Genomic DNA, 26,687 nt, shown 5'->3' with positions numbered 1-26,687 from the left:
TGCTTATTCATCAGCACCACCTCAGTAGAGAAACCGAGTGAAATTCACCCAATCCTGTCAGCATTGGTTGAATGGGAAATGCTGATTTCTACTGACAAACAGTCAGTTTGAAGTGAGTTTTATTGCAGTATTTAGGAGCAGTGACAAAGAGAGAAATGAGAGACAAATGATACTTAGGAGAGAGAGACTAAGTTTCAGCAGGGACAAAAATGATACTTAGGTTAACTTTGTTCTTGCAGAGACAAATGATATACTCAAATATCTCTACTCTATGATTTCAGTCACTGACTGTTAGCATGAAAAAAAAATCTGACTATTCTGTAGATCTCTATAGCTAAAGTGGAGTGATCCGTGGTCTAGTGGATAGAGTGTTTGCGTAGCAGCATAAAGATCTCGGGTTCAAACCCTCTCATACCAACAGTTTTTTAACCAGATCACTCCAGTGTTATCGGATGAGCACGTTAAACTGTCGGTCCCGGCTGAAGTATGACAGTCGTAAGGCCCATTGACGGCTTAAAAAATTATATATTCAGGCGGTGGGACCTTCCCGCAAAGGACTTCCCACCAACAAAAGCCATACGAATTTACTTTACTTTTATAGCTATTGTGAGGTTCACGTTATAATGGCAGTATTTGATTAGCAATGGTATTACAATCCTTGTCTCATTCAACAAAGCGGATAGAGCTATCTCTTTCTCGCTTTGCTCTGTTGCCAGATGGTCTTTCAACAATGTAGAATTAATAATTAACAAAATATTTTATCTCAGCTTATGAGAATTCATCATGAAATATTGAAAAATATGATTAATTCTTGCTTTATAATTGATTATTTTAAACTAGAATGAACAGTTAATATTACATCAATAAACCTGTATCAGCTATGCTATTGTCTGTAGAAGGCATTGACAAGACTGAGGATCGGCATCGTTTTTCTCCTATCTTTCTCCATTGCCATTATAACGTGGACCTCACTTTAGAATATAGCTATTCTCTGCTGTTAGTATCAGCGGTGAGACTGACAGATTCAAGTGAATCTCACTATATAGGATCACTGTCAGCGAGGGAGTGAGACTGACTGCCTGAGGCTGAGATCAATGTTGAAGTAAGTTAGTTGAACAGTAGTTGCGCAAATCCGTTTTATTACTATGTAGCGTTGTCATTGTACTAATACACTTTATTGCAAATCGTGTAATTGCACAAGGAGAAAAGGCCTACCTCAAGACAATACTCGTCCTTAGTTGAGGAATTAATACTGCTGCAGTTGGTAGTTGCAGAGATTAAATATTACTTTATAAAGAATTTCTTTTATCTATGGTAGTTGGTTCGTGGAAGCTAGTTCTAATACACAAGCTGCAAATATCGTTCAAATTCTATGAATGAAACAAAATTCAATGAATTGGTTCTTTGAGTGGACGCTGTCGAGCGACTATTATCTCGTAGTGATTGTAACAAATTCCTAGAAGAAACAGAAAGGAATAGTGGCTGAACTAAGTGAAAATGTCAGGAAAGAGGAACAAGAATTGATGATTCGAAGAACTTGAACAGTGGAGATGGAAAAGTACATTGGGAGACATAGTGAATATCACAATAAAGGAGAAAAGGTAGGACGAGAGAATGAGGAGAAATATAAATGGAAACAATGAGGAATTCCATAGTGAAGTGAAGTATTTGTTCCAGTACAAAACCAACAAAACACATTAATTTCAAGTTTTTGTGAATATCTGTCGTTTTTGTTTTGAGAATCAGAAAAGAAAAGGACAAGGAGTGGACTTTTATGTTATTATTCAGAAGTGAAGAATGAAGAAGGAGTAGTGGAGAAACCAGGCGAAAATGGAGAAAAATGATTTCAACAAAGGAACGAAACAAGGAGCATGAATAAGGAATAGAACAAATAATGGATAGCTGGGATACCTGGCTTCAAAATTGAGCAGTAGGCTATTTCCACAAGCATTCGTTGAGGAGAAAATGATAATAGATGCTATCTTATATTCCATCACATCAGTATATTTTGAATGTATGTTCTGAAAATATGGTACTGCATTAGTACTATGTTTCTAAAGAGATAATGCCAATTTTTCTGCAAAAAGGCCTAGAAATGCATCCGTTTTTTAACAATCTTGGAACTGTACTTGACTGAGATGAATTCAATCACGCTTTTTCGATCAAACCAACGATCTCTTGTGGGATAAAAGATATTGAAAATTTTCCCCTTTTAAACAAAATCTAGAACTTGTGTAGTTAATCTTACCCTACCTACCCCTTATCCTGGAATTGGTAGAATAATTATACGGATTTGAAAAATGGCAAATTAATACTATGAAAACTATGCTATGAAAACTATAATTGGTACAATAAATTTAGGTCTACGAGAAATGGCAAAAGAATACTATACTATAAAAAATATGCATATAAAAATTTGCTAATGAAAACTATTTATAAACAATTAAATCTGTTTTAACTGCGAATTCTATATAGGTTAATTGCATGAAGTGTAGTCCTAAACTTTCTATTTTTGCATATCGGGCCTAAATTTCAGTAATTAAAAAAAATAATTATTCCTTCAAATCAACCTCATTACTTCAATCCTAGTGAGTTTGCTTCCTGTTATAATGGCACGACCATGAACATTTCAAAGCATAGCCAATAGTCCGCAATTAGCTTAGAAAAAAGATAAGAAAATCACTTAAAGCATTTAAATTATGAAAATATTGAGCCGATTTTCTAAAATTAGAATTCTCTGTTGACTGACTGACAACCAATAGATTGTTCACTCTAAAAATCTATTTATTTAATTATTTATCCAGAATCATACAACTTCTAGAAAAGTAACACAGTTTTAAAAATGATGTTGTTATTGATTCAAAACTCTAGAAAATTGTTTTTTTGAACCAATTAATCAATCAACAAGTGATTTGAACAATCTATTTTGAAAGGGTCACTTATCAGCTGTCAACAATGAGCTCTAGAAATTTCTATCCATCATCTTATCTTCATGTCTCCTGAATAGATTTTATCAAAGAATCGGAGCTCTAGCTCTGTCTGTTCAAATAAGTATAAAGGAATTTGTTGTTAACAAGTTCACATCAATAATTTTGGCTATCTAGCATCTAGTACATTCCATCCATGATAAATATTTGATATGTTTTTATTAATACAATGACAAATCATTTAGCAGTGAATGGGAGTAAGCAACATGCTCAGCCCAAATCTGCTCTTTTCCAAATTTTGTAAACAATAACATTTCCAAAAGATATAGGTTACATTTCACTCTCAAGAATTTTCAAGTTGATTCTCTGTCCAAAACTAGAAATTTTGGATTTGGATCGATGAATAGAAAAGATGAATTGATGAATAGAATAGAATTCTACTAGATCAGAATTCAATATTAAACTCAATAATCACTTGAAACTTGAATAAAATTTTGTTTGGTATAAATCAATCACTATATTATGAGTTTAATCGTAGATTGATAAAGTTCGTCTGTGATGATGCAATGTAGTCTTTGATCAAAAGGTTTAGAATTTAGTACTAGATAATATATTGGTATATGAATATAAATCATAATATTGGTATTATGAATTAATAATTAATATTGGTATTATGCATGTTTTATTCATACATTTTGATCAAAAGGTTCAAATCACCAAATCACTTTCCGCCTCAATTTCGTCCACATCACTTTTGATATTGTAAAGTGTAAATAAACGGCTATCTATCTATCTATCTATCATTATAGAAAGCTTTTCCAATCATTGCCTGCAAAATTCAGTATCACAGTATTATTGTTTTTTCACTAATATTCAGTGATACCATACTTGAAAATAAGAACTTCACAATAAAACAATGCATCATTGCAAATTGCAACGTGGAAAAGGCTACAGTAATAGCTGAGAAACCAGACAAAACAATTCACGCTCAAAAGAACTTAGAAAAAAGTTCAAAGTAGCATTCTGCCCATCACGAAGTGGGTGTGCTTAGTGCTTAGTGCTTAGTGCTTGCCTCAAGCTCTCAACCCCACGATGCACTTTCGATCGTGACGAATAGGCTTTCACGAAAAACGTGAGCTATGTTCAAATGCGGATTCAATTACCTTTAAACGGGCAACAATAAATTGGCATAGTTATCTCCATATCCGTGATTATTGCTATTTGTCATTTGTTTTGAATTATGAGTTGGGTATACTAGCATCAATCAATGCTGAAAATAGAAATCAATAGACTATAGAATTACTAAAATAAATGTGATGGTATTTATATTTCTATTGTAATGCATGATTCAGAGAAAATAGTTACCTTCTATTAATACTTTACTTGATTGTCACTCTTCATCATTTCCAAGCAGGATTTATTGTGTTATTGAATGCAAAAGATTCTTGTAAGTATATACAGGTGATATATGATTTGATTTATGCTGTAACACAGAGAAGAGGATGTTCTCCTACTTTGTGGCTGTAATATGACAGGCTACTCATTTTATTTTTACATTATGTTGACAAGAATAATTTATTATTATAATTGAAGTACTTCATTTAACAGTCATTTTAATTCATCTGTTTCAGTTAATCCTAGAATTTTTGCTTTTTACTTTGTTTTGAACAGCTACAGAAACATTTTGATTTGAATATATTATTTTGGATTGAATACTTATTGGAATAAACCGGATGGAGGTGAGGTTGAAAAGTAGTTCCAATGCTAGGGGACAATCCTTGCAAATAGGTCAAGGTCGATGATTTTCAAGTTCGGCACTGAAACCAATTACTGTACTTGATCTATCACAAGTAGCCAACTACTGATGCTCAATCGTTCGATTTTGAATCCCATTTCGACAGATTAACTGTACTACTGCTCTATTAGCACTGTTGTTAATATTGGTGAATAAATTACATTTGATTTTGATTTTATCCACCTTGACTACGGAGTTCAATAGTTGAAAGCTCATGAATTGCTCTCCAATCGCAATCTGGATCTTGTTATTTACATCTTCTCTAATTCCTCCAATTGCAATTAGCTTGAAAAACCTTTAACAGAAACTTTAATTTTTTTAATTGCAGAGATCTATTATTAACTTGATATGTCTACCAGACTAATTTCTAAGATTTGAAGATAAACCATTCTTCTTTCTCGCCTCTTCTCTCTGCTTTAACTCACTTTAAACACCACAACAGAATTCATTTATTATTAATAAAATTATTCGTTGAGCGTTAATTGTCAATTTACTGAATTATTGTCGCATGCAGCTATGTTGAATTACATCAGACTGTCGCATCACTTCACTTGTCGTTTTCTTCCTAACAGTAAACTGTTGAAATGAGCCGTCGCAGTGAGCCTGGAGGTCATGCTTTGACCTTGAAAGTGTAGTCTTCTATGCAAGTAGTGTTGTCATAACCATAACTCTTGAGCACCTAGCCTAGGTCTACACAATGTAGCTGCCTAACGTAACGTGTGGCCTAACGTTACTTAGCCTAACAAAAAGTAGCGTAAGTCTCCTTCTGAGTCGGTGACTTCGCATTTATTGTATCGTTTTGGAGGCGAATTGTAATTTAAAGTGTGGTCTCGACCTTCGCGTGCAGGCATTAGGCTTGTTTTCGAGTGTGCTGTACTGTTCGCGGCATGTTTGGGAGGTATCGATTTTTTAGAATGTTGTTGCACGGATAATTTAGTTGTTTGTTGTGATTGAACTCATAGTGCCGTTAAGTTGAGGAAGGATTGGTGGAAATATTGTAAACAAATACTTGAGAGGTCAGCATACCTTCCAGTGTCTCTGTCTAGACACGAAACTACTAGACCTGGGTAGAGATGAGATGAGATTCGTATCAATCTCTACAATTAGACACATGAGTCATTATTAGAACGTGGACCAATCTAGGCTATCTCTGAATGGTATTCACCATTCTATACTATTCCATACTATTCTATACTATACATTCTATACTATACATAATATTCTATACTATTCCATACTATAGAATTGGAGTCATGAGATACGAGAACCTGGACCTGTGTTGGGAAGAGATTGATATTATTCTCTAGAATAAGTGGATTATTTTGTATGGTGTATTTTGGTAGTCTATCTCTAGAATCCTAATGAAGGAACATGATATTGAACAATGAAATAAATGTTGGGTCAAAGACAATGCTAAAAAAATATGATTATTATTATGTAAAAATTATCTATTTTTCACTGGAGAGCATATCGGTACAATAACTTGAGGTAAATTTTGTTAGTCTACTTTTAGAATCCTAGTGATGAGAGAACATAATAAGCAATTGGTTGAAAGTAGAATAAATGGCAATGCTGGAGAAATGTGATTATTATTGTGTTACAATATTATATTCTCTTACTGGAGAGCATTTTTGCACAATAAATAGAGGTGAAACGGCATACTTATCTCAATGAAGGAACGTGCAGCAATCCCTATAAAGTGGTGAAAGTGAGACAGAAAGTAAGGTTTGAAGGAAACCGTTTTTCGACATTCAATGAACGTCTCATACGACTATGGATTTTTTATATAATTTTTTCCTGAAACGCGTACGTTCACGTTGGAAAATCACAATATATATAAAAAAATATGAAATCGACTGTATAATTCTATGTTAGCACAAATCGTGAGCAATCAAAAAGAAACTCAACTAAACTGAAATGCATGTCTCTTCTAAGGTTTCCATCCTAAAACTATATTTGATTTGTCCTTTGAGTTTTCATCCTCACCCAATTCTATTTCAGTATCAATAAGGTACTTCTTGCCTGATGAAAATTGGGCTCAGCATCCTGAAACGCGTACAGAATTTAAACGCAAGATAAAAGTAGCCCACTATTGTAAAAATTAAAAAGTAAATCATGAAGTTCTATTAAAATGTAGGATAACATTTTAATACTACATAATGAAATACACCGTAATCATCTTAGGCCCATATGCAATACTCGGTTTAAACGGAGAAATGTCAGTTGTTAGTTAAAACCCCGCGTATGAAACACATTATGATAAATGGAACCATATCTACAAGTAAACGTGGCTTAGCGTTAAACGTAGTGTTAGCATAATATGGCCCTTATTGATTCATCAAGTATGAAGAATCCACTGAACTAGTTGACATATTCAGCAACAGCATTTGTAATATACTTCCTGAAATGATCAACGTCATCTTCTACTGCACTCAAGAAAGATTGGAAGTTACGAAATTGAGCTAAACTGGAGAAAGTTGTGGAGGAAATAGATTTTTGTATGTATGTGTGGGAAGGTCGAATTGGATTATTGAACCTTAGGAAACATGCAACTTTTTTGCAATATTCCCGCTTTCCATATGAGTAAATTGAAGTGTTATTGACTCTTGGAAGTTGGAAACGACCATTGAAGCAAAGCAGTACATTGATGTGATGGAGCATAAGAGAAAGAATACGATGGAGCACTGGAAAGAACGACGAAGAATGCCGGTTGAAAGGTGGGTGGATTATGATGATACGATAGCTGATGGAATTCCTTCGCGAATAATAATGTTCTTCCTCACAACGCGTACTTTCTCTTTACCTCCTGCGAATATCTTGAAAGCAAATTAGAGAAAAAGTTGATGGGAACTTCCATCGGTCAACGCACTCTGCCGGTCACTCTTCGAACCAAGGTGGCTCTCTAGTGAATAAATCACTATTTTACTTTCCTTGCCCTATTACCATAGGTAAGGAAAGTATTGCTTTCCGAAAAAAATTAAGGTACCCCAATTTCTAAATTTCTATACGTTTCAAGGTCCCCTGAGTCCAAAAAAGTGTTTTTGGGTATTAGCATAGAGAAACGATAGCATGAGTAGATATCCCATGGTATAGGGCGTTTATGTCGCAACTTTTACTGTTATCCCAAGCCGATAGTTCACTTTGTTCTTTCCCATGCAGCTCTGTGTCGCTGGTAGACTCTCAAATTGTGCCGTTCATACACTCTCACCCCAACAAAACAGTAAAAATTTACAATAATCGAGAGTAATCGGCTTGAGATAACAGTAAAAGTTGCGACACAAATTCCCTATACCATTGGATATCTACTTACGCTATTGTTTCTCTATGGTATTAGTCTGTATGTGTGTGTGTATAGGTGCGTACAGATATACGCGCCGCGAACATGAGCAATTCACTTTTAATCAGCTGACTATATCTGTATTTTTACAGAAACGGTATAAGATATAAATATATAAAAAGCTTGGCATCAGCTGATTAAAAGTGAATTGCTCATGTTCGCGGCGCGTAAATCTGTACGCACCTTATGAGTGTATGTGCGTCTGTGTACACGATATCTCATCTCCCAATTAACGGAATGATTTGAAATTTGGAACTTAAAGTCCTTACAATATAAGGATCCGACACGAACAATTTCGATCAAATGCAATTTAGATGGCGGCGAAAATGTTGTCAAAAACAGGGTTTTTCACGATTTTCTAAAAAACGGCTCCAACGATTTTGATCAAATTTATACTTAATATAGTCATTGATAAGCTCTATCAACTGCCACAAGTCCCATATCTGTAAACATTTCAGGAGCTCCACCCCATCTATGCAAAGTTGGATTTTAGATTTCCAATTATCAGGCTTAAGATACAATTTAAACAAAAAAATTTCAAGTAGAAAAGATTAAACATGGAAATCTCTACAATTAATGTTTAGTAACATATTAAACTAAAATTTAAAATAAGCTCGAAATTCGAGAAAATGTGATTATTCAATTGCAAACTGTTGGCAACTGTTGATTATATTAAATCATTCACTATGAGGAGATAGCAGACCTCGTGTGTCTCCAGTGTTATTGTCCTGTCACCAGCTGGTTCAGATCTTTGATTATAAGTACTTGAGATGCGCGTGAACACTAGCGTCAGGTGATCAATTCTCATAACGGCAAGGAAAGTTGTGTGAGTGCGCCACACCAGATTTTTCTTAATTCTATTGATTCATCTTCAAGTTTCGATTGATATTGATCAAGTTTGATTAAGTTTTGATCCTCGAGTCTCATTAACTTACTGAAAGTTATCCATTACTAATGATCGCACTTGACAGTACACTATGACTTCTGCTCAGCTCTAGTGTAACCATCATAAGATATTACTTGTTTAAAGTATTCTTTCCTATATGAAACCACCCTGAATTTGCATTACGGTTAATGGCAGTACATACAAACACATAAATTACATATTGACTTGTAAGTTACAGTAATTTCAGACCGATATCAGAGGGTGGTAGACGCTTGATGTTTTTCTGATTATCATCAATCTCATCACTATACTCTATATTTAATTTAACTTCCAATTTGGTGTAACATTTCCAAGATAGGGAGTACAATGTATCCCCTACTCTGTATCTAATCACACTGTAGTATTCATTACATGTGAGACTAGAATCTTCTCTACTCTCAATTCTTTCCAATTATCCTTGAGATCACTTCTATTATAATTATTAATGAAAATGATACTTCATCATCCTAAGGAGAAAATCATTAAATTTTTTTATTTTAATTGCATCATTTTACTCCTGTAGAAAGAGTGTTTGGATTTGTCAAGTCGTTATGAAGTGAATTCATAATTCATATGCCCTTATTATTGGATTAAATAAAAATAAAAATAATACGTCATTATCATAAGGAGGAAATCCAGAGATGAATCATCATTCGCCGAATTATAAAGAAACAGTGAGTTATGTACTAGATGAAAACAAATTAGTCATCCCTTCATATTGATCATCATCATTATCACAATTTGAGACAATTTTAGAAGAAAGATCTTTGTATTGTGACAAGGATGATTTCAAGAATGTTTCAATGAAATGATTTCAAAACAATCGTTGATTTCAGCCTCTACCGAAAACATTGAAAAGCATAATGATTGTTCTATGATATGTTAAAAGTAACTATATTGATGCTTAAAAATGATTCGATCTATAAATCGAAGATAATTGATTTCAATAAAAATATATAGTCTACCAGTTATTATGATATAAGGTATAATAATATACTGTTAAATTTATGCTATTCAAATTGTAGTTCTGAGAAATAATGTGGCACCGTACTGTAAGGCTCAACTCGACTCCGGTCGAGAAGAGACTCGACTCTAGTCGAGTGCATGTGTTTCCAAATGGTGACACTCAGACCAGTAAGTCGATTCTATAGTGAGGTCCATGTTATAATGGCAGTGGATAAAGATAGAAGAATAGCGATGCTGATTCTCTGCATTAATTAATTATATTTCTAAACTGTAAAAACATAATTGACATCGTTGTGGATCTATAAAAGGATAGTACTTGGCTTTTTCGAATGATAGGCAAGGATAGCAAAACCAAAGTTGATCAAATACTGTCATTATAACGTGGACCTCACTATAGTCTCCGCGACTGTCACCATTTGAAAACACATGCTCTCGACTAGTTGAGTCTCTCTCGACCTGAGTCGCGTAAGTGTGAGTTGAGCCTTATACTTTTCACTTCAATTCTAAATTGGAAATAAACAAATCTTATGAATGATCGGAAAAGGGGCATCATGCTGAGCCCAAAATTGTCCTTTTGCCAAATTGTCATATAAATGGGTTATTTTTTATCACTTTATTTCTCAAAACAGAATGAATCCATTCATATCACAATCCATTGAAATGACGTGAAAAGCTGTCGGTGTAAGGGAATACGAAATCATGTGGGGACACAAAATCCAGTTTGTATAACAGGAGCATGGATGTAAAATGAAGAGGAGGAATAAAAATTGTGAAAAAGAATTCGAGAAAGAAAGTAGGAGTGAATTGGCACTGCGCTGCGCTCGCTGTCTGTGCCATTACATCACACACATTACAATTAAGGTTCGATGACTCGCCTCTGTTTGATGATGTTCAAATAGCATTTGTCTACCGTTTTAACAAATAGAAAGCAGGGCTGCAGCCTGCAGCTCTGGCCTACAACTATTGGGCCTACTGGGTGGGGGCGATCACAAGAAACCTAACTTAGAAGCACGTCTCATAGATTACAACTGCACAGTTCTAGATGGTTCTCGGATGTTTGGCCCATTCATGTTATCATCCATGTTAAATTTTGGTGATGAAATATTCTGTATTGAAAATATTTGGTTAAGAACTTGTGATTAGAAATTAGCTGATTAGGAAGGGACTATCTCAAGGAACTTGAGCCGTTTAAATTGGTTCAATCCAATAATGAAGTTCGTTTTGAATTCTAAGTTCGTTTTAAATTCATTTCATCAAAACATTCTTGAAATCATTCTTGTCAATCACGGAGAGGTGGGATTACAAAGATCTTTCTTATAAAATTGTCTCAATTTGTGACAATGATGATCAATATAGAGGGATGACTCATTTGTTTTCATCTAGTATATAACTTACTGTTACTTTAGAGCTCGGTGTATGATTCATCTCTGGATTTCCTCCTTAGGATGATGACGTATTATTTTGTTTTTCATTTAATTCAATAATAAGGAAAAAATAATAGCATATGGATTATGAATTCACTTCATAACGACTTGACAAATCGAAACACTCTTTCTACATGATGCAATTAAAATAAAATGATTAAGTTTTGAACTATCACACTGAAGATGATAATCATAGGTATTGAAACATGTTTGTAACGTTTTAATAAAATTCGTGATATTTTTAGACAATATCCTATTGTTTTATTATTAAAATAAAAATAATTGAAAATTTTCAATGGTCTTTTTCTCTTCCAACTTCTTTAATAATACTCAGGCATGATAAGACTCAAAAGTCTTGTCAAATGTTGTAAACATTTTTCAAGACTTGTATTCTCTTCTCAAACATTGGACAAGATTGAATGGCAATAAGCAATATTAGGTATGGATTATTTCTAATTTGTAAATACAATATTTCTATCATTGGATTTGTCATATCCAGGCATAACTAGTGAATTGAGAAGAAGATATTACTCTTGTAAAACTTTCAATAAATTGCATTCTTATTGTTGAATACACTCCTCAGGGCAATAACATGAAATTGACGTAGGAGTGTAGTCCACGCCCCAAAACCAAGAAGCTGTCTGATTGGTCAATGGTTGGTTAGTCGTCATTCTACCTTCACAGCTCACTACCAATAGGAATCAAGCAGCTTGAGAATGTCACATGCAAGTCAATGTCCAATGAGACTGCTCGATGCATTTGGGTTGCGACACGTGGTTTACGTTAGCATAGCCACTACCCTATTTTTTGGTCTTCCTCTGATAGAATTATTTCTCGCTAAAAGTCTGGAAGTGAACAAAAAAGTAAATATTTCACAAAAAAATACAATATTATTCAGAAAAAAAACACTTTACTGGAATGAGCTAGGTACTTTTTTTACAAATTAATAAGAACAATATGAAAACTTGTAGTACCCTTTTGAAGTTGACAACTTCAACTTGAAAATGACCTGAGTTTGGTCGAAACCATTCGTTGTAATTTTTAAATAAAAAAGGTTTCATGTTGTTCTTATTAATATTATTAAGAGTTGCTTATATGAAGTTGTCATAATCCTCTAGGCCGGGGCATCCAAGATGAAGATTGCATTGGGTTGTTCAGATTAACTACATTGCTATTAGTTAATTTAACTAGATTTCTACATCTGATTAATGGACAAACTCTAGCTTTTTCACACTTCTCACTGTTCAAATCGTTTTTAAGTTCATGGACAATGACGGTATCAATAGATTTTTGTCGTTATTCCATCAGTAATCGATTTCTTCCTCATGACCAATCGATACTATTCTGATACGGAATATACTTGAAAATCACAATTCCCTGGAAACACACATTTTTAAATGGATGTGGATAGTGTATTACCAACGTACATTAACTACCAAACATGAAACAATTATTGATGAAAGCAATAAAATAATTTTTACTGCTTTCCTTGCTGTGTTTAAACTTACAAGAAAACCCAACAACCTTCAGCCAATCATCTTTTAGGAATCACTTTTGATACTGAACGATGAATTCGAAACTGTTAGCAACTGGAGATATTAGGATATTAAATGCAGTTGCATTGTTGCAAGTATGCAATTGGCCTGTAATTGACGGAAATAACGCTTCCAAGTCATTGTTAGCAATTCAGGTCATGCAATTATCAACAGCGGAATACATGTTTGAATAATCATAATAGAGCACTAATAATATACGGAAGTAGTTATTGAACAGTTAATCAGTTCAGGATGTTACTTACAGTAATTTGATAGAGTGCAATATAGTTGGATTTTTATCATTGCTTAAAAGGTGAAAATAAATTTTTACATCGTGGAATGCTATCATCTTAATGTGCATTTAATATATCATCAGAAATGTGCCAAAAATCAAAATAAATTATAGAAGTCTGTTCAAAGATACACATTGCCAGAGGGTGCTCTCTTAGAACAATGAGTTTGTTCATTGATTTATTTATTAGGTTAGCACAAACAATACAACGATCGGAAAAGAAAAAACAGGCTATTCTATTGCCTAAAACTCCTCAATTTCCTATTTTTAGTTTCAAATTGTCCAAATATTATTCATAGGTTATGAGCATTCCAATTTTCACACCAAATCACAATCTATGAAAATATAAATTAGAATAAAACAAACAATTTTAAATTCATTGGTGAACAATATTATTCTATAATATATTATGTGTGAATGTCATTGATGAATAAAACTCTTATCAATTATCAGAATTTTAGTATAATGTTGCTCGGACAAAAATAATTATCATCTCATCATATTCCAGTTGTAAGCTACTAGAACCAAAATCAATTTCTAAAGCTGCGTTTACACCAAAGTTATTAACAAAATGTTAATAACATAATCCTTATAGATTCTATTTCTCTTTTCTATTCCTCTAAAGATTCTTATTAGATTGAATGGAACTTGACAAACACATATGTTCATCATGTTTATGATAAGTTATGTTCAATCTAATAGAATCTATAAGGTTTGAGTTATTAACGTTTTGTTAGTAACTTTGGTGTAAACGCGGCTTTAGAAATTGATTTTGGTTCTAGTAGCTTACAACTGGAATATGAGGAGAGGATAATTATTTTTGTCCGAGCAACATTATACTAAAATTCGGATAATTGATAAAAGTTTTATTCATCAATGACATGCACAGATAATAAATATGATAATAAATAATAAACATGAATAAAAACTGACTATTGTTGAAAATTCAGCAATTTACACTCAAATAAAAAGTTCGATTATTTTCGAAAACAGAACGTGGAAAACTCATTTGTAGGACGTTGCGTTGTAAATATTTTTTTACTTAATAGTTGCAGAAAAAACTATTAAGCTTAGAAAATGCAGCAATGAATTGCCAAATTATTGGTCATTCTTTGTAATGTTTTTCTCTTATGAATTATCAGAATTTTAGTATAATGTTGCTCGGACAAAAATAATTATCCTCTCCTCATATTCCAGTTGTAAGCTACTAGAACCAAAATCAATTTCTAAAGCTGCGTTTACACCAAAGTTATTAACAAAATGTTAATAACTTAATCCTTATAGATTCTATTTCTCTTTTCTATTCCTCTATAGGTTCTTATTAGATTGAATGGAACTTGACAAACACATATGTTCATCATGATTATGATAAGTTATGTTCAATCTAATCTCTAATTAACGTTTTGTTAGTAACTTTGTTGTAAACGCGGCTTTAAACTGAATGAAAACTGACTATTGTTGAAAATTCAGCAATTTAAACTCAAATACAGTAGTTGGAAGGTCATTAAAAACAAAAAGTTCGATTATTTTCGAAAACAGAACGTGGAAAACTCATTTGTAGGACGTTGCGTTGTAAATATTTTTTTTACTTAATAGTTGCAGAAAAAACTATTAAGCTTAGAAAATGCTGCAATGAATTGCCTAATTTATTGGTCATTCTTTGTAATGTTTTTGAGGAGTTCTCATTGGCCGAGAAAATAGCAGTCAAAGTCAGGGTCAAACTTGGAGTCTAATTGAAAATTTGTTTGTCACTTGACAGAACGTGAGAAATCTCTCAATTGGAACTTCCTATTGTCTCTAGATAAGATATGATAATAGATTATTGTAGAAATTGCTGTCCAAGATATTCGTCATCCCATCAAATCAGAATGTTTTTATACCATAGAAAATTCCTCAAACAATCGGAATTACTGAATCTTTGTTTGGAATTGATGGGTTAGGTGCAGTATGAGGAATTTACATTTTCAATTGAAATTTTTAAACATTCTTCATGATTACTGTCATAGGAAATAATGAAGCATAAGATGAAAAATACAAAGCCCAAATTCCGATTTTCAACTCAGTTGCACTATAAACTTGAAAGAGAAGCAGATTCCCAGTATTTAGAGTCAATATGGAGGAGCTGAAGGATGATCAAATTGAAGTCCTTGTTTTATTGATATTATTATGATTGCTACTTTTTGTATTATCTTGTTATTATTATATTATATCTCTTCATTCAACTTAATGTTAATAAACGAGTAGCCTATTTGAAAAAGCTAACACATCATTCAGTTTTATTTAATAATCTCGCTAATTTTCATTGACAACTGATCTTAATTGCTCTCAACGAATTATAGTTTTTGTTTTTTTGAAGTAAATAATTCGACATGTAATTCAATGAGTTTGTTATTGAGCAAAAATTCACTTTTTACATCAAACTTTCAATCAATCAAGAAATCTAATAATAAATGGAGTGGTATGATTTAAATGGAATCATGAAAGTCAGATAAAGAATGACGTTGATCATTAAGATTTGAAATCAATAAATTAAAAAATACAGATCATAACAAAAGAAATGAGATTAATTTGGAATCAATAAATTAAGAAATATTGACAGTAGTAATTTACAGATCCAATGACAGACTAGTTTAACTTCTCATGTGGACACGAATTGTGATAAAATAATAATCAGAGCCTTCAGGCCACATAGCTATTATATTGATACAGGTATTATACTCTTCGTACAATACGAGTGAATTGCGTAATATGACAGCACCCGATTATAATTTCTCAGTTAAATCAGACTGCAAGTCGTCCTTGGCTCGAATAAATAGCTTAAATATTCTCACGAGGAGCAGAAAAAATTTAACGGCTATTCTTCTTCAAAGTAGCTGGCAATTTTCAAGCAGAAGAGCTGGTAAATACTGAATAATCAAGCACCGACTTAGTTTAAGTTCCTGGTAGATTAACATTAGTTTTCATAGAAAACTCATAGAGATATTATAGAACTATGAGCTATCATTGAATTGACAATTATTCTTTCAGGATTACTATCGAAATTTCTCTCGGAGAGATTATATTCGAGTTGATCAGGTTGAAGGGGGAAATTTGATTTTAGATAGAATTCTTCCAGTACAATTGAGTCAATCAATCAATTCAGTCAGAAGTATGAGATTTGATACATTTGACAAATTATGGAGACTAGTATGAAAGAGGTATAGGAGCTATAAAAAACATTGACATGTTGAGTAGGCTTAAGATACTCCAGAAACGCAGAAATACCACATCAAATTGAACAAACATTTGTTGGAAATCTAATGATCATATTCGTAGTATTCAGAACTTAAAGTAGTATTGTGCGAGATAACAATATTTCAAAGTGTTTTTTTCCGTAATTTATTGGAGTTAATTGAACAACTCATTTATTAATCAAATAAATTAATAATTTACATTGTGTTATGATTATGACTTGATTTTCCTCCCTTACCTGGACAATGGAGTGCTTAATAATGTTACAATAAAAATTAATCACTTTAATTGAATTAGAATAGAATTTATACTGATTATTGATGATCTATAAATGAATGTTTTACTCACATAATTAATATTGTTAGTACTCTATGTAGGCATGGAATAATTTAATAAAATAATGCTCTCTATTTGTGGAAATGAATAACTTGACAACTTTCAATTCAATGCAAAAATGTAATTGAAATATGGATGACTCAAAACCTTGTAAAGCTGGTTGCATAATTTGATCCTGACTTCGTAAAAGAAAAGCATGTCTTTCACAGAGAAACAGATCAGGTTGAAGAATCAATGAATAAACAAGAGCGGTTTCATAGACAGAACACTGTTTTTAGCATCAATCCCAATATGATAAGATTTACAGAACAATAAAATTTGAATCGTTGTGGACATAGGCGTAGTAAAATGTAATTCCCAGATAAAATTATTGACCGAGCGAAGTGAGGTCTAAGATTCAAGTCGACGGTTTTGCATTTCTCTTTATTTATGTCTATAATTATGTTTTTATATTTATATTTATTTTCCGCATTTACGGCGAAACGCAGCAATAGATTTTCATGAAATTTGACAGGTATGTTCCTTTTTTAATTTCACGTTGACGTATATACAAGGTTTTTGGAAATTTTGCATTCGAAGGGTAATATAAAAGAAAAAGGAGCCGCCTTCATACGCCAATATTAGAGTAAAAATCAGACAACAGAATTATTCATCATAAATCAGCTGTCAAGTGGATTATAAATTGAATGCAATGACGCATGCAATTCAATATATCAATGTAACTTATTGAAAACACAGCTGTTGTGTGGACTATTAATTGCATGCAGTGAGGCATGCAATTGATAACTTGAAGTAGCATAGTATTTTCTCCCGAATTTTCTCTGATTTCAACTCGGTAAGCTTTTGATGATAGCAGCATAGATGTTTATACACCGATATCTCGCCGACACGACAGGAAAGGACAAAATTTACTCTGATGAACATTATTAGAGGAGACAGTGGTTTATAACTGCGCGAGGTCTACTGTTCACAGAACTACAAGTACTCTTGTAAGTGAGAAATAACGCACTCTCCCTATCGAAAATTCGAATACTTAATCGCTGGTTAGGGCGAGTGAATCTGCGCTTTCAATCTTCTATAAGAACATACAACATTGTCATCAACACCGTACTGTCTTATATTAGCTTTGTTCATTTTTATAATCAACCGTTGGTTGATTTCCTTTCACTTTGCGCAGAGTAACAATATCTGCATCACTCGCTGACACTGGCACGCGCACCCACAGTCACGGACCTTGATTAATCTGTGTCTGATAATAATAATAATGATAATGATAATAAAAGGCTGGCTAGTCCTTTCCTCGGCTGTCCGAATGGGTGGAAGGTCGAGCTTTGTCTTCCAACAGACACTTTCTACTATTCACTTGCTACAATAACACTTGACTACTGTACTCACATATAATCAAGAAGGCTGCGAGTTAGTGCAATTAGATCAAGTACTCAACCTATTAAGCCCAACCTACTTATCTAGCTTCAAATGTCTGGTTATGTTGTTGAAGTGGGCATTTCTTCTACTTTCCTACAACACTGTATTTGAAGTCCTCGTTGGATTGTATGAGGTTTTCTCAACGACATGAAGAAATCAAATCTCACATGGTAAATGCGTGAAAACGATTTGTATTTTAACAGAATCTATTCTCTATTTGTAGACTTTTGTGATATATATTGATAACTGTATGATGTAAAATAACATAGTTCAAAATTATCCCCTCAACTATTGAATGTTTCAAAACTGAACGTCATTAGCCACATATACAGAGTCAATGAGAGTCACTCTCAACAGTCAACATAAAATAATTCTAGGCGAAAACTAGGAATCAACCTCAGAAACTTGAATTGTTGATAAGATTGTACCCCAGATGGCGCATTACATGAGCAGATTTGAGCAGTTTCTCTCTGTGAGGATTCCAGTCTTATTCTGGGGGAACACTTTTAAGGCCCGGGACACATATAACCGCACCGAGCCCGTTTATGAGGTACGGCCGAGCTTCGTCCGCGACACGGTGATGATGGTAGGAGAGCACACATATCCGTGCGACAGCCGAGCGGAAGCAGTGTCTCAGTTCTGTAGTGCAACTGTGGTCTGATTTCTGAATGTGTTAAATTATTGTTAATTATTAAAACCTTTTTACATCCGATTTAAATTTATATTTTTCAATTTTAATATATTTACCTGCAGACACAGAAGATGAGAATCATAGTTCTGGTATATATTTCGGTGCATAACAATACCACAATCAGTCATCATGTATCGGAAATATGTATCAGCAGTAAAATTGTTATCTTCTGCTATGTATCTAAACGTAATTGGTTTTAAATTTAAAATTCAAGACACAGTCACGGGTTCCTTCTTTTATACTTTTTGTTGTTTATTTTATTATTTATTATATTATGTCTATATTCCTTTGGCTTAACTTATTATTTGGTTATACATTCACTTTTGGTTTAACTTATTTTTACGTTCAACCATATTTCTCGTCACTTTGATCGTACAAAACTGGAAAATTCCGTATCTCTTCAATAAGTTTTTCACTCTCTATGTTAAACGAGCCCGCACTGTCACAGTCAAAAAGTAAACTGAACTATAGTGAGGTCCACGTTATAATGGCAGTGAATAAAGATAGAAAAATAGCGATGCCGATTCTCTGAATTAGTTAATTATATTTCTACACTGTCAAAAACATAATTGGCATCGTTGTGGACCTAGAAAAGGATAGTACCACCGGCTTTGTCGAATGATAGACAAGGATAGCAAAACCAAAGTTGATCAAATACTGTCATTATAACGTGGACCTCACTATAGTCGGTGACGGCGCGGGCACAGCTCGGGTAACAAACACGGTGACGGTGCTGACACGGTGCGTTTATGTTTGAAAGCATTGTACTACACGTTTGAAAGCATTTGTTTTCTCACTCGCCGTAGACCGTAGTACGTCATACGTCCGACACTTGGCCGTACCGCGGCGCGAGCTCGGTGCGGTTATGTGTGTCCCGGCCGTAGGCAGTTTAGTGGGTATATGCACCCAGTCTTGAGAGTGTGGCTATGCCGAAGACAGATAACAATGTCAAACGCCCCCTACATGGCTGGGCTCTCAGCATAGGAACAAACAGCCTAGTATAGTAAGTGAAGCCCATGTGTTTATATGTGAATATTGTTTTATGCAAGAAACAATTAGATTGTATTGATATAAAAAATATTTGAATCTTCATATGGAAATTAATGAGATATAGCGTTCATTCAAATGCTGTTGACAATATTCGAGGTTGCAGAAGTCTTCAGGGTGATTTGCAGCATTTAATTTGGATTTTCGTTTAATAATAATTATTATTTGACCCTTCTTGCAATGTTAAGTGAAGAGTTAAGTGAAAAGTGATGGTCAAAGGAAAAACTTGATTCAAATCCAAAGAGTGGACGACTGAGTTAGTTAGTGATTTTGAGTAGGCCTATAAATACAAAATTATAAATCTCAATTTTAAAAGTGGGATAAGTTCCAGCTATTTTCCTTATGTGAAATATGAATTCTGAGAATTGACTGTGATTCCCCTACTTAATTAACTGACCGTTGACCGCAAATCCATTCAACAAGTGAATTCATAGATCTACCGACCAATAGAAAACACGCAAATTTTCAGCAGAATAGAGGTCCCTGCTTGGAGAACCAGTTTGCAATTTGCGCGCATTCAGCACAGAACCAGTTCCCGAGTAGCGGGATACGCAAAATATCGTTCACTCGCGCAATGAGCAAATCAGTTGTTGCAATGATGGTAGGTGTGGGTGCGTAGGTGAGTTTGTGAGTGAGTGAGAGAGTGTGTGAATGAGTTAGTATGTTTGAGGAGAGCGAAATTTGATTACTTTGAGGCTCTTTCTCGTTAAATTTATAGCTGTTCTTGTGCTGGCTTCTCGAACATCTACCCTAATCTCTCCAGAACATCAGCAACATGAGTAGAAATCTGATTTAACAATACCGGTTTGAAACAATGTGGAGGATGTGGATGAGATTTGGATATGTATCCTTTTCAACGTGATCATAAATTATTTTGGTTTTTCCAGCTTATAATCTACATCTTCATTTATCCTGTAAAATTTTAGAGAGCTATAAGAAAACTTTATATTCTTACAAAACACCTGGAGTGAGATTGATTATGGTCAAAAAGATTTTATTCATGATAATTAATTGTTTATAACAACTTGATAATCGTCAATGTCTCCTATGATGGGTGAATTATTTTAAGAGCACATAAGTATTTTGGTATTTTCCCATTCAGTAATCTTTATCAATCCTGCAAATGTTCAGAGATCTGTAAGGAAACATTATATTCTTACAAAACACCTGGAGTGAGATTGATTGTGGACAAAAAGATTTGATTCATGATAATTGATTGTTTCCAACAACATAATAATCGCCAATGCCTCTTATCGTGTGTGAAATATTCAAGGAAATAATAGTGGAACATAACAAAAATAAGCTTTTTCTTAAAGCTCGGGTCGGTCTCAAAGGTGCACGAGTAATGGAAGGATCACAATAAATTGACAGGTTTTGGGTTCGAAACCACTGAACCCCAAACGTTCACTTTCCCAATTCTCATCTGAGTTCTCAGATTGGCTTATTTGTAATGTGTTTGGAATTCAATGCTTCTCAGGGAACTCCAAGTACCTATAAGTAAGACCAATGTCTTATAGACAACAGATAAGAGTAAAATTTGTTTCTGTTAACTTAATCTACTGTGTTAGTACTTGTGTTCTGTATACAATAGATAACAACATCTATTTGAGCTTGTATATTGTTTCAAAAATCAATTAAAAATGCTTAGTGGCATACTCATATCAGAGTTTGACATACCCATTCATATTATGTTTCTACTACACGATTTGAGCACACATTATATATCAGAATTCCACAGTTGTACATATCCATTCATTTATTTACTGAACGATTTGTCCACACTATGGTTAAACCTGTTATCATGGAATATGTATTGTATAGGATCAGTGTAAATTAATAAATAATCGGCATCTATGACATACAATCGAATACAAATGAAACGCCGCAAGGTGCTTGGATACGCCAGCCATCAGAACCCGTCCGAATGATCACGTGAATTAATTTTCTTTTTAATTAATTTCGTGCACACAGGTAACTGACCGACAGCAAGTGTTAGCCTTGCTTCCGATTTCTAATGTTCGAAACTAAATAAACCGGTTACCAGTGATTTGCTATTGCTAAATCGCCGGATATTGCCAATTTGCTATTCACTAAACGATCAAAACTGGCATCAGTGGAAAAATTTCGCCGAAATAGATTTCAACGCCGGCGAGCTGGGTAGATCCGTCTCGTGAATAATTGAAATTTGATTAAATCGTGATCAGGAACCTGAAATTTGAATTCAGCGTCCTAAAATATATACCTCTTTAAAATGTAGGACCTTTAAAATAATAATCTTGCTACTTTGATTTAATGCTAATGCACAAAAGACAAATGTCCCAAGAAAATGATTAAGCTGAATGATTTTGGATCATATTCAAATTTTTTCATCGGGTTTCTTTATTTGGAAAAACAAATCCTATTTGAAACAACGCGGTACTGTGATTCAAAAATGTAGCCTTATAATAGTTACTCAACTTATTTAGTGTCTTATTAAGTATTTTATGAATTTGTGATTTATAAAATTGAATATTTTTAAAAATGTGTATCTGACAATGCAGAAATTCTTTACATATTTTAATTAATATTGTAAACTTATGAAAATGCAAATAAATAATTTGAATTTGTGACTCTCAACCATTTTATTTGGTACCAGACTACCAAGCAAGTTTCAACGTGTTTCAGTATTCAGAGACAAAAACAACAATGTTGTTGTTGGCCAGCCAACTTGAAAATGATGAGTTGAACCGATTTGTTTTAATGATTGAAAATCATTATCCAACTTAATCATTTTCTTGGGATGTTTGTGTTTTGCTGTGTTCAGGGATTGAGATGTTATACTATGCTTGAAGAAAAGTGCATAGATCTGTCTGAGTCTAATCCCTTTGTCTGAGACTTGTTAGAAGTGAAATGAGGATTGCCAATAATTGATCGACTACCAATAAACCTCACGAACAGAGACGATTAAAGTATTAATCTTCAATTAATGTTTCAATCAATGAATCCCATTAGTATTAGACTTTCATAATCACACATGGAAAAGTACAATCTATGCTAAGATGTGATTAGCGGCTACAACACCTATTTACATGAATGCACATAAACTATCTTGTGATTAGCAGCTATTTACATCAATGCACATCTATCGTGTGATTAGCAGCTATTACATCAATGCATGCATATGAGAGATTGTAGGAAAGCATTTCTCCAAAACCAATTCTTCTACAATCTAGAATACTGTCATTGAATAAGACTAATTTCCTGATAAACAAACGGAAGTCCAATATCTTATCAAAGTTGGCATAGTCTAGTGGTCTGGAGCGTCACAATCTCAGTCTCCTATCGCTGCACAGGTTTGCTATCATTCGAATCATCCCTCACCACAACCTCCTACCACGCAAAAGTCATAGACTTAATCAAGAATCATCCACGATAAAAGAGCAAATATTGTTATATTCCACCAAACTAATCGAATGTATTCAGTATGCAAGTGATTATTTGGACATGGGCCAGCAAAACGGAAGTGCTGCACTGGGCGTTGGACCATCCAACTCGCAACCGTTAAACTTTCATTCAGTTATCATCATCACATTCACTGCCTCTGTCTTTCGACGCCGATGATCGAGCAGGCTGTGTGATTGCTATCTTGGCCCGCACGCTCTACTTGTTTCTATCAGGTACTAACTGGTTGCCTCATGTATACCGTGCTATCAAACAACGTGTCATCATCATTAACAATCAAAAACAGCATTTCCATCAAGCAACATCACTCAATTCATCATCATCATCAAACTCATCAGCAACAACAACAATTAAAAGCATCACCACCATCATTGAATTGCCATAACCGTTATCAATATTTTTATTATCATTCGTAGCTGTCACCATACGACACGTTTCGTATTAATTTTATCAGTAGCCAGTTTTATAACGAAATTCTTCACTATACGGGTTGATAGATATTCTACGCAGTTCTGAGTTTTTCAATTTTTGAAAGCTTCAATCAAAAACTGAATTTATAGTACGGTAGTATGTTTAGTTTGCGACATCTAAATGATAATAATACATACTCAGCAATATTTGAAATGCAATCTCCTAAATAATATAAATAATATACGTATGGCTTTTATTGGAGGGGAGTTCCTGACGGAAGTTCCACCTCGCCTGAATATATCATTCAAGCCGTCGATGGGCAACACGACTGTCATACTTCAGCCGGGACCGACAGTTTAACGTCTAAATCTCCTAATTTACTGTGAATGCATACAACTCAAATAAATCATGTGAATATAATCACATCAATCAATTAAAATAATTGTATTGTTCTTGTTTATTGAGTATGGCTTGTTACTTAATCTTGTAATAACCAACATATACAGTATCCAAAAATAAATATATCTAACAGTAAGTTAATTTACGATCAGTCCTGCCTTCAGTTCTTCACTATGCCAAATTGCAATCATTGAAAACATTGGAAAAAGCACCTCAATTGAAAGACAGAATAAATATGATGATAAGAATTAATGAGAGTTATAAGAGGAGGAGGTAAGAGATATCGATTATAGATGATCGAAGAGATAATAATAAAGGAGAGTGGGAGAAGTATCACGTGGTAAATATGGTTAGAATTCATAAATGATTGAGAGCAATTGAAGGGTCCTGCAAAATGCCATGAGAACAAATCAGTAACCTGATATCCTAGGATACGTGGATATTTCACTAATTTCTGCAACTCACATTTTTTGTCTTTTCATCATTCATTAATCGGCATGTACCTTGGAGACCCATTTCCATTTTATTCTACCTAATAGTGTACATGAATAATAGTAAACAGCATTCGTAAATAATTGAATGTACACCCAAATCTTATTGTGAGGATGAGATACATTAAATAAAAAGTTATTACAAAGAAAAATAAGAAAAATAAAGGTGATGGTTTCTTGATCCATTCCGAGCTGCTTTGTATTAACACACTTTTTTATGTATTTGAACACGACATGCAGTCAATTTAGTAACTGTTGAAAATGATCGCTAGACGGTCGAAAGTGCTTCAGTCAGTAAGTAAAAGTTTTTAATTATTTACTTAATAAATTGACTGCATGTCGTGTTCAAATACATAAAAAAGTGTGTAAAGAAAAATACTTGTGACTGATACAATTCATATTCTTGATTCACTGTTCGTTTCAAGATGAAAGATGTCCAAAAACAGTGTCAGCGACCAAACCAGGACGCGAAAGTATTAATGAAAATCACTTTCTGGACTATCAAAGAATGGTTAAAAATCAAAGGAGAATAGACAGCAGAACAAATAAATACATAATTCAGAAGCCAGTGACCAGTATATGAACTCCAAAAACATTCCTACAAAAAATAGAATGAAAGTTGTCCATGGTCTTTGCCGTTTCGTGATCCTTATCACGAAAGGAACATCACACCAAAGGAAAGCATGAATCAAGTTCAGAAGCTTGATTGATGTTTGGAAAACAAACACCTCACTCTAATACCCAGGTAACTACGAAAAGAACAACAACAACAACCAAACTTTCGATAACAAATAAATCGAGATCAAACACCTGCACTAGGCCGCCACGCATTTAAATGGACTCCGAATAAAAATATCATCTAGCATGCGTTCAGTGACCTGGAATGTGTTTCTTTATATACAGATCAATGTATACATAGATCTAGATAAATATAGTTTACTTACAGCAGTTTCTCCAATTCTTGTATCCGGTGTAACAGAAGAAGGCCGTTTTGAAAATTCAACGTCGACCGATTTGTAGAGCAACGCGGTTCAAGGTTCAGTGTAAACCTGCAGATGTTCGCGCGATGTACTGTATATAGTGATGGTGTACTGTGTTTAGTGTTTACAAGAAGTTGGTACCGCTTCCGATCACCGGCAAGACTCTTGCAAGACTGACTGACATGAACATGAACGAACGGATGAACGGACAGCCTCAATAGTTTACGTCCCACTTCCGCCAGACGTCGCTCCCACCTCTGTGATGCGTCTCTTGACACACTCATTCTCTCTCACTTGTACAGACACTCTCATCTGGCAACTCACTTCTGTTGGCACCGACCTGGGTCTAGGTAGATGCCATGCAGGAAGGATCAGAAGATGGTAGGGGCAAGTACATATGCACTGGAATAATCATGGCTGAATAGATGGGAATAACAAGGTAGAGATCGGTAAATGCAATGCAGAAAGGATCAGAAGTGGGTGGGGACAGGTGAGTGTAGAATTTAACTTCACCATGCAGAAATGTATATGGAAGAGTGGAAGTGGGATAGTATGGATTGAATAAATATATTTATTATACAAAAATACATTATTATGACAAAAATAATCTGGAATAGAACATCTATATTTATAATAAGCGAGAGTAGGGTTGTGTTTGTTCGTATAAAAACATGTCAACTCAAAGAAGACGATGTCAACATGGAAGAAAGAAGACGATGGTCTTTCTTCCATGACTTCAAGCCCAAATTTCAATTTTAAATTTCAATTTCAATGTACATACCATATTATATGTATATAATATGTTGATATCCTATTATATTAAGTGAGCAATTTCTGTATAACTGTTTATATTTTTATAACTGGTTCTGTTTATCAGTAGCTTATAACTAAATAACGAGCGAAGCTCGGTGCCCCGTTATTAGAGCTATAATATAGAGAGACTACCTCTCCGAAACAGATGATTGAAATTGGTAACTAAATATTAACTAGTAGTTCTGTGTGTGACTTGAATCTTAGACCTCACTTCGCTCGGT

The 26,687-nt window shown here is 33.9% G+C and overlaps 1 protein-coding gene across 1 annotated transcript in view; it reads right to left on the bottom strand.

Moving 5' to 3' along the window:
* LOC120352736 overlaps window positions 1-25,952 on the bottom strand; it is a 29,920-nt gene extending 3,968 nt beyond the window's left edge. Inside the window, exon 1 of the mRNA XM_039434725.1 lies at window positions 25,618-25,952. Coding sequence (XP_039290659.1) covers window positions 25,618-25,937 — 320 coding nt within the window. The 5' untranslated portion in view covers window positions 25,938-25,952. The remainder of the gene's footprint in view (window positions 1-25,617) is intronic.
* Between the last annotated feature and the right edge of the window lie 735 nt (window positions 25,953-26,687).

This window comes from Nilaparvata lugens, chromosome 8, assembly GCF_014356525.2.
Source record: "Nilaparvata lugens isolate BPH chromosome 8, ASM1435652v1, whole genome shotgun sequence".
Classification (NCBI taxonomy): Eukaryota; Metazoa; Arthropoda; class Insecta; order Hemiptera; family Delphacidae; genus Nilaparvata; species Nilaparvata lugens.
The sequence above is the reverse complement of the archived record's forward strand: the minus strand, read 5'-3'. Positions and strand labels throughout refer to the sequence as shown.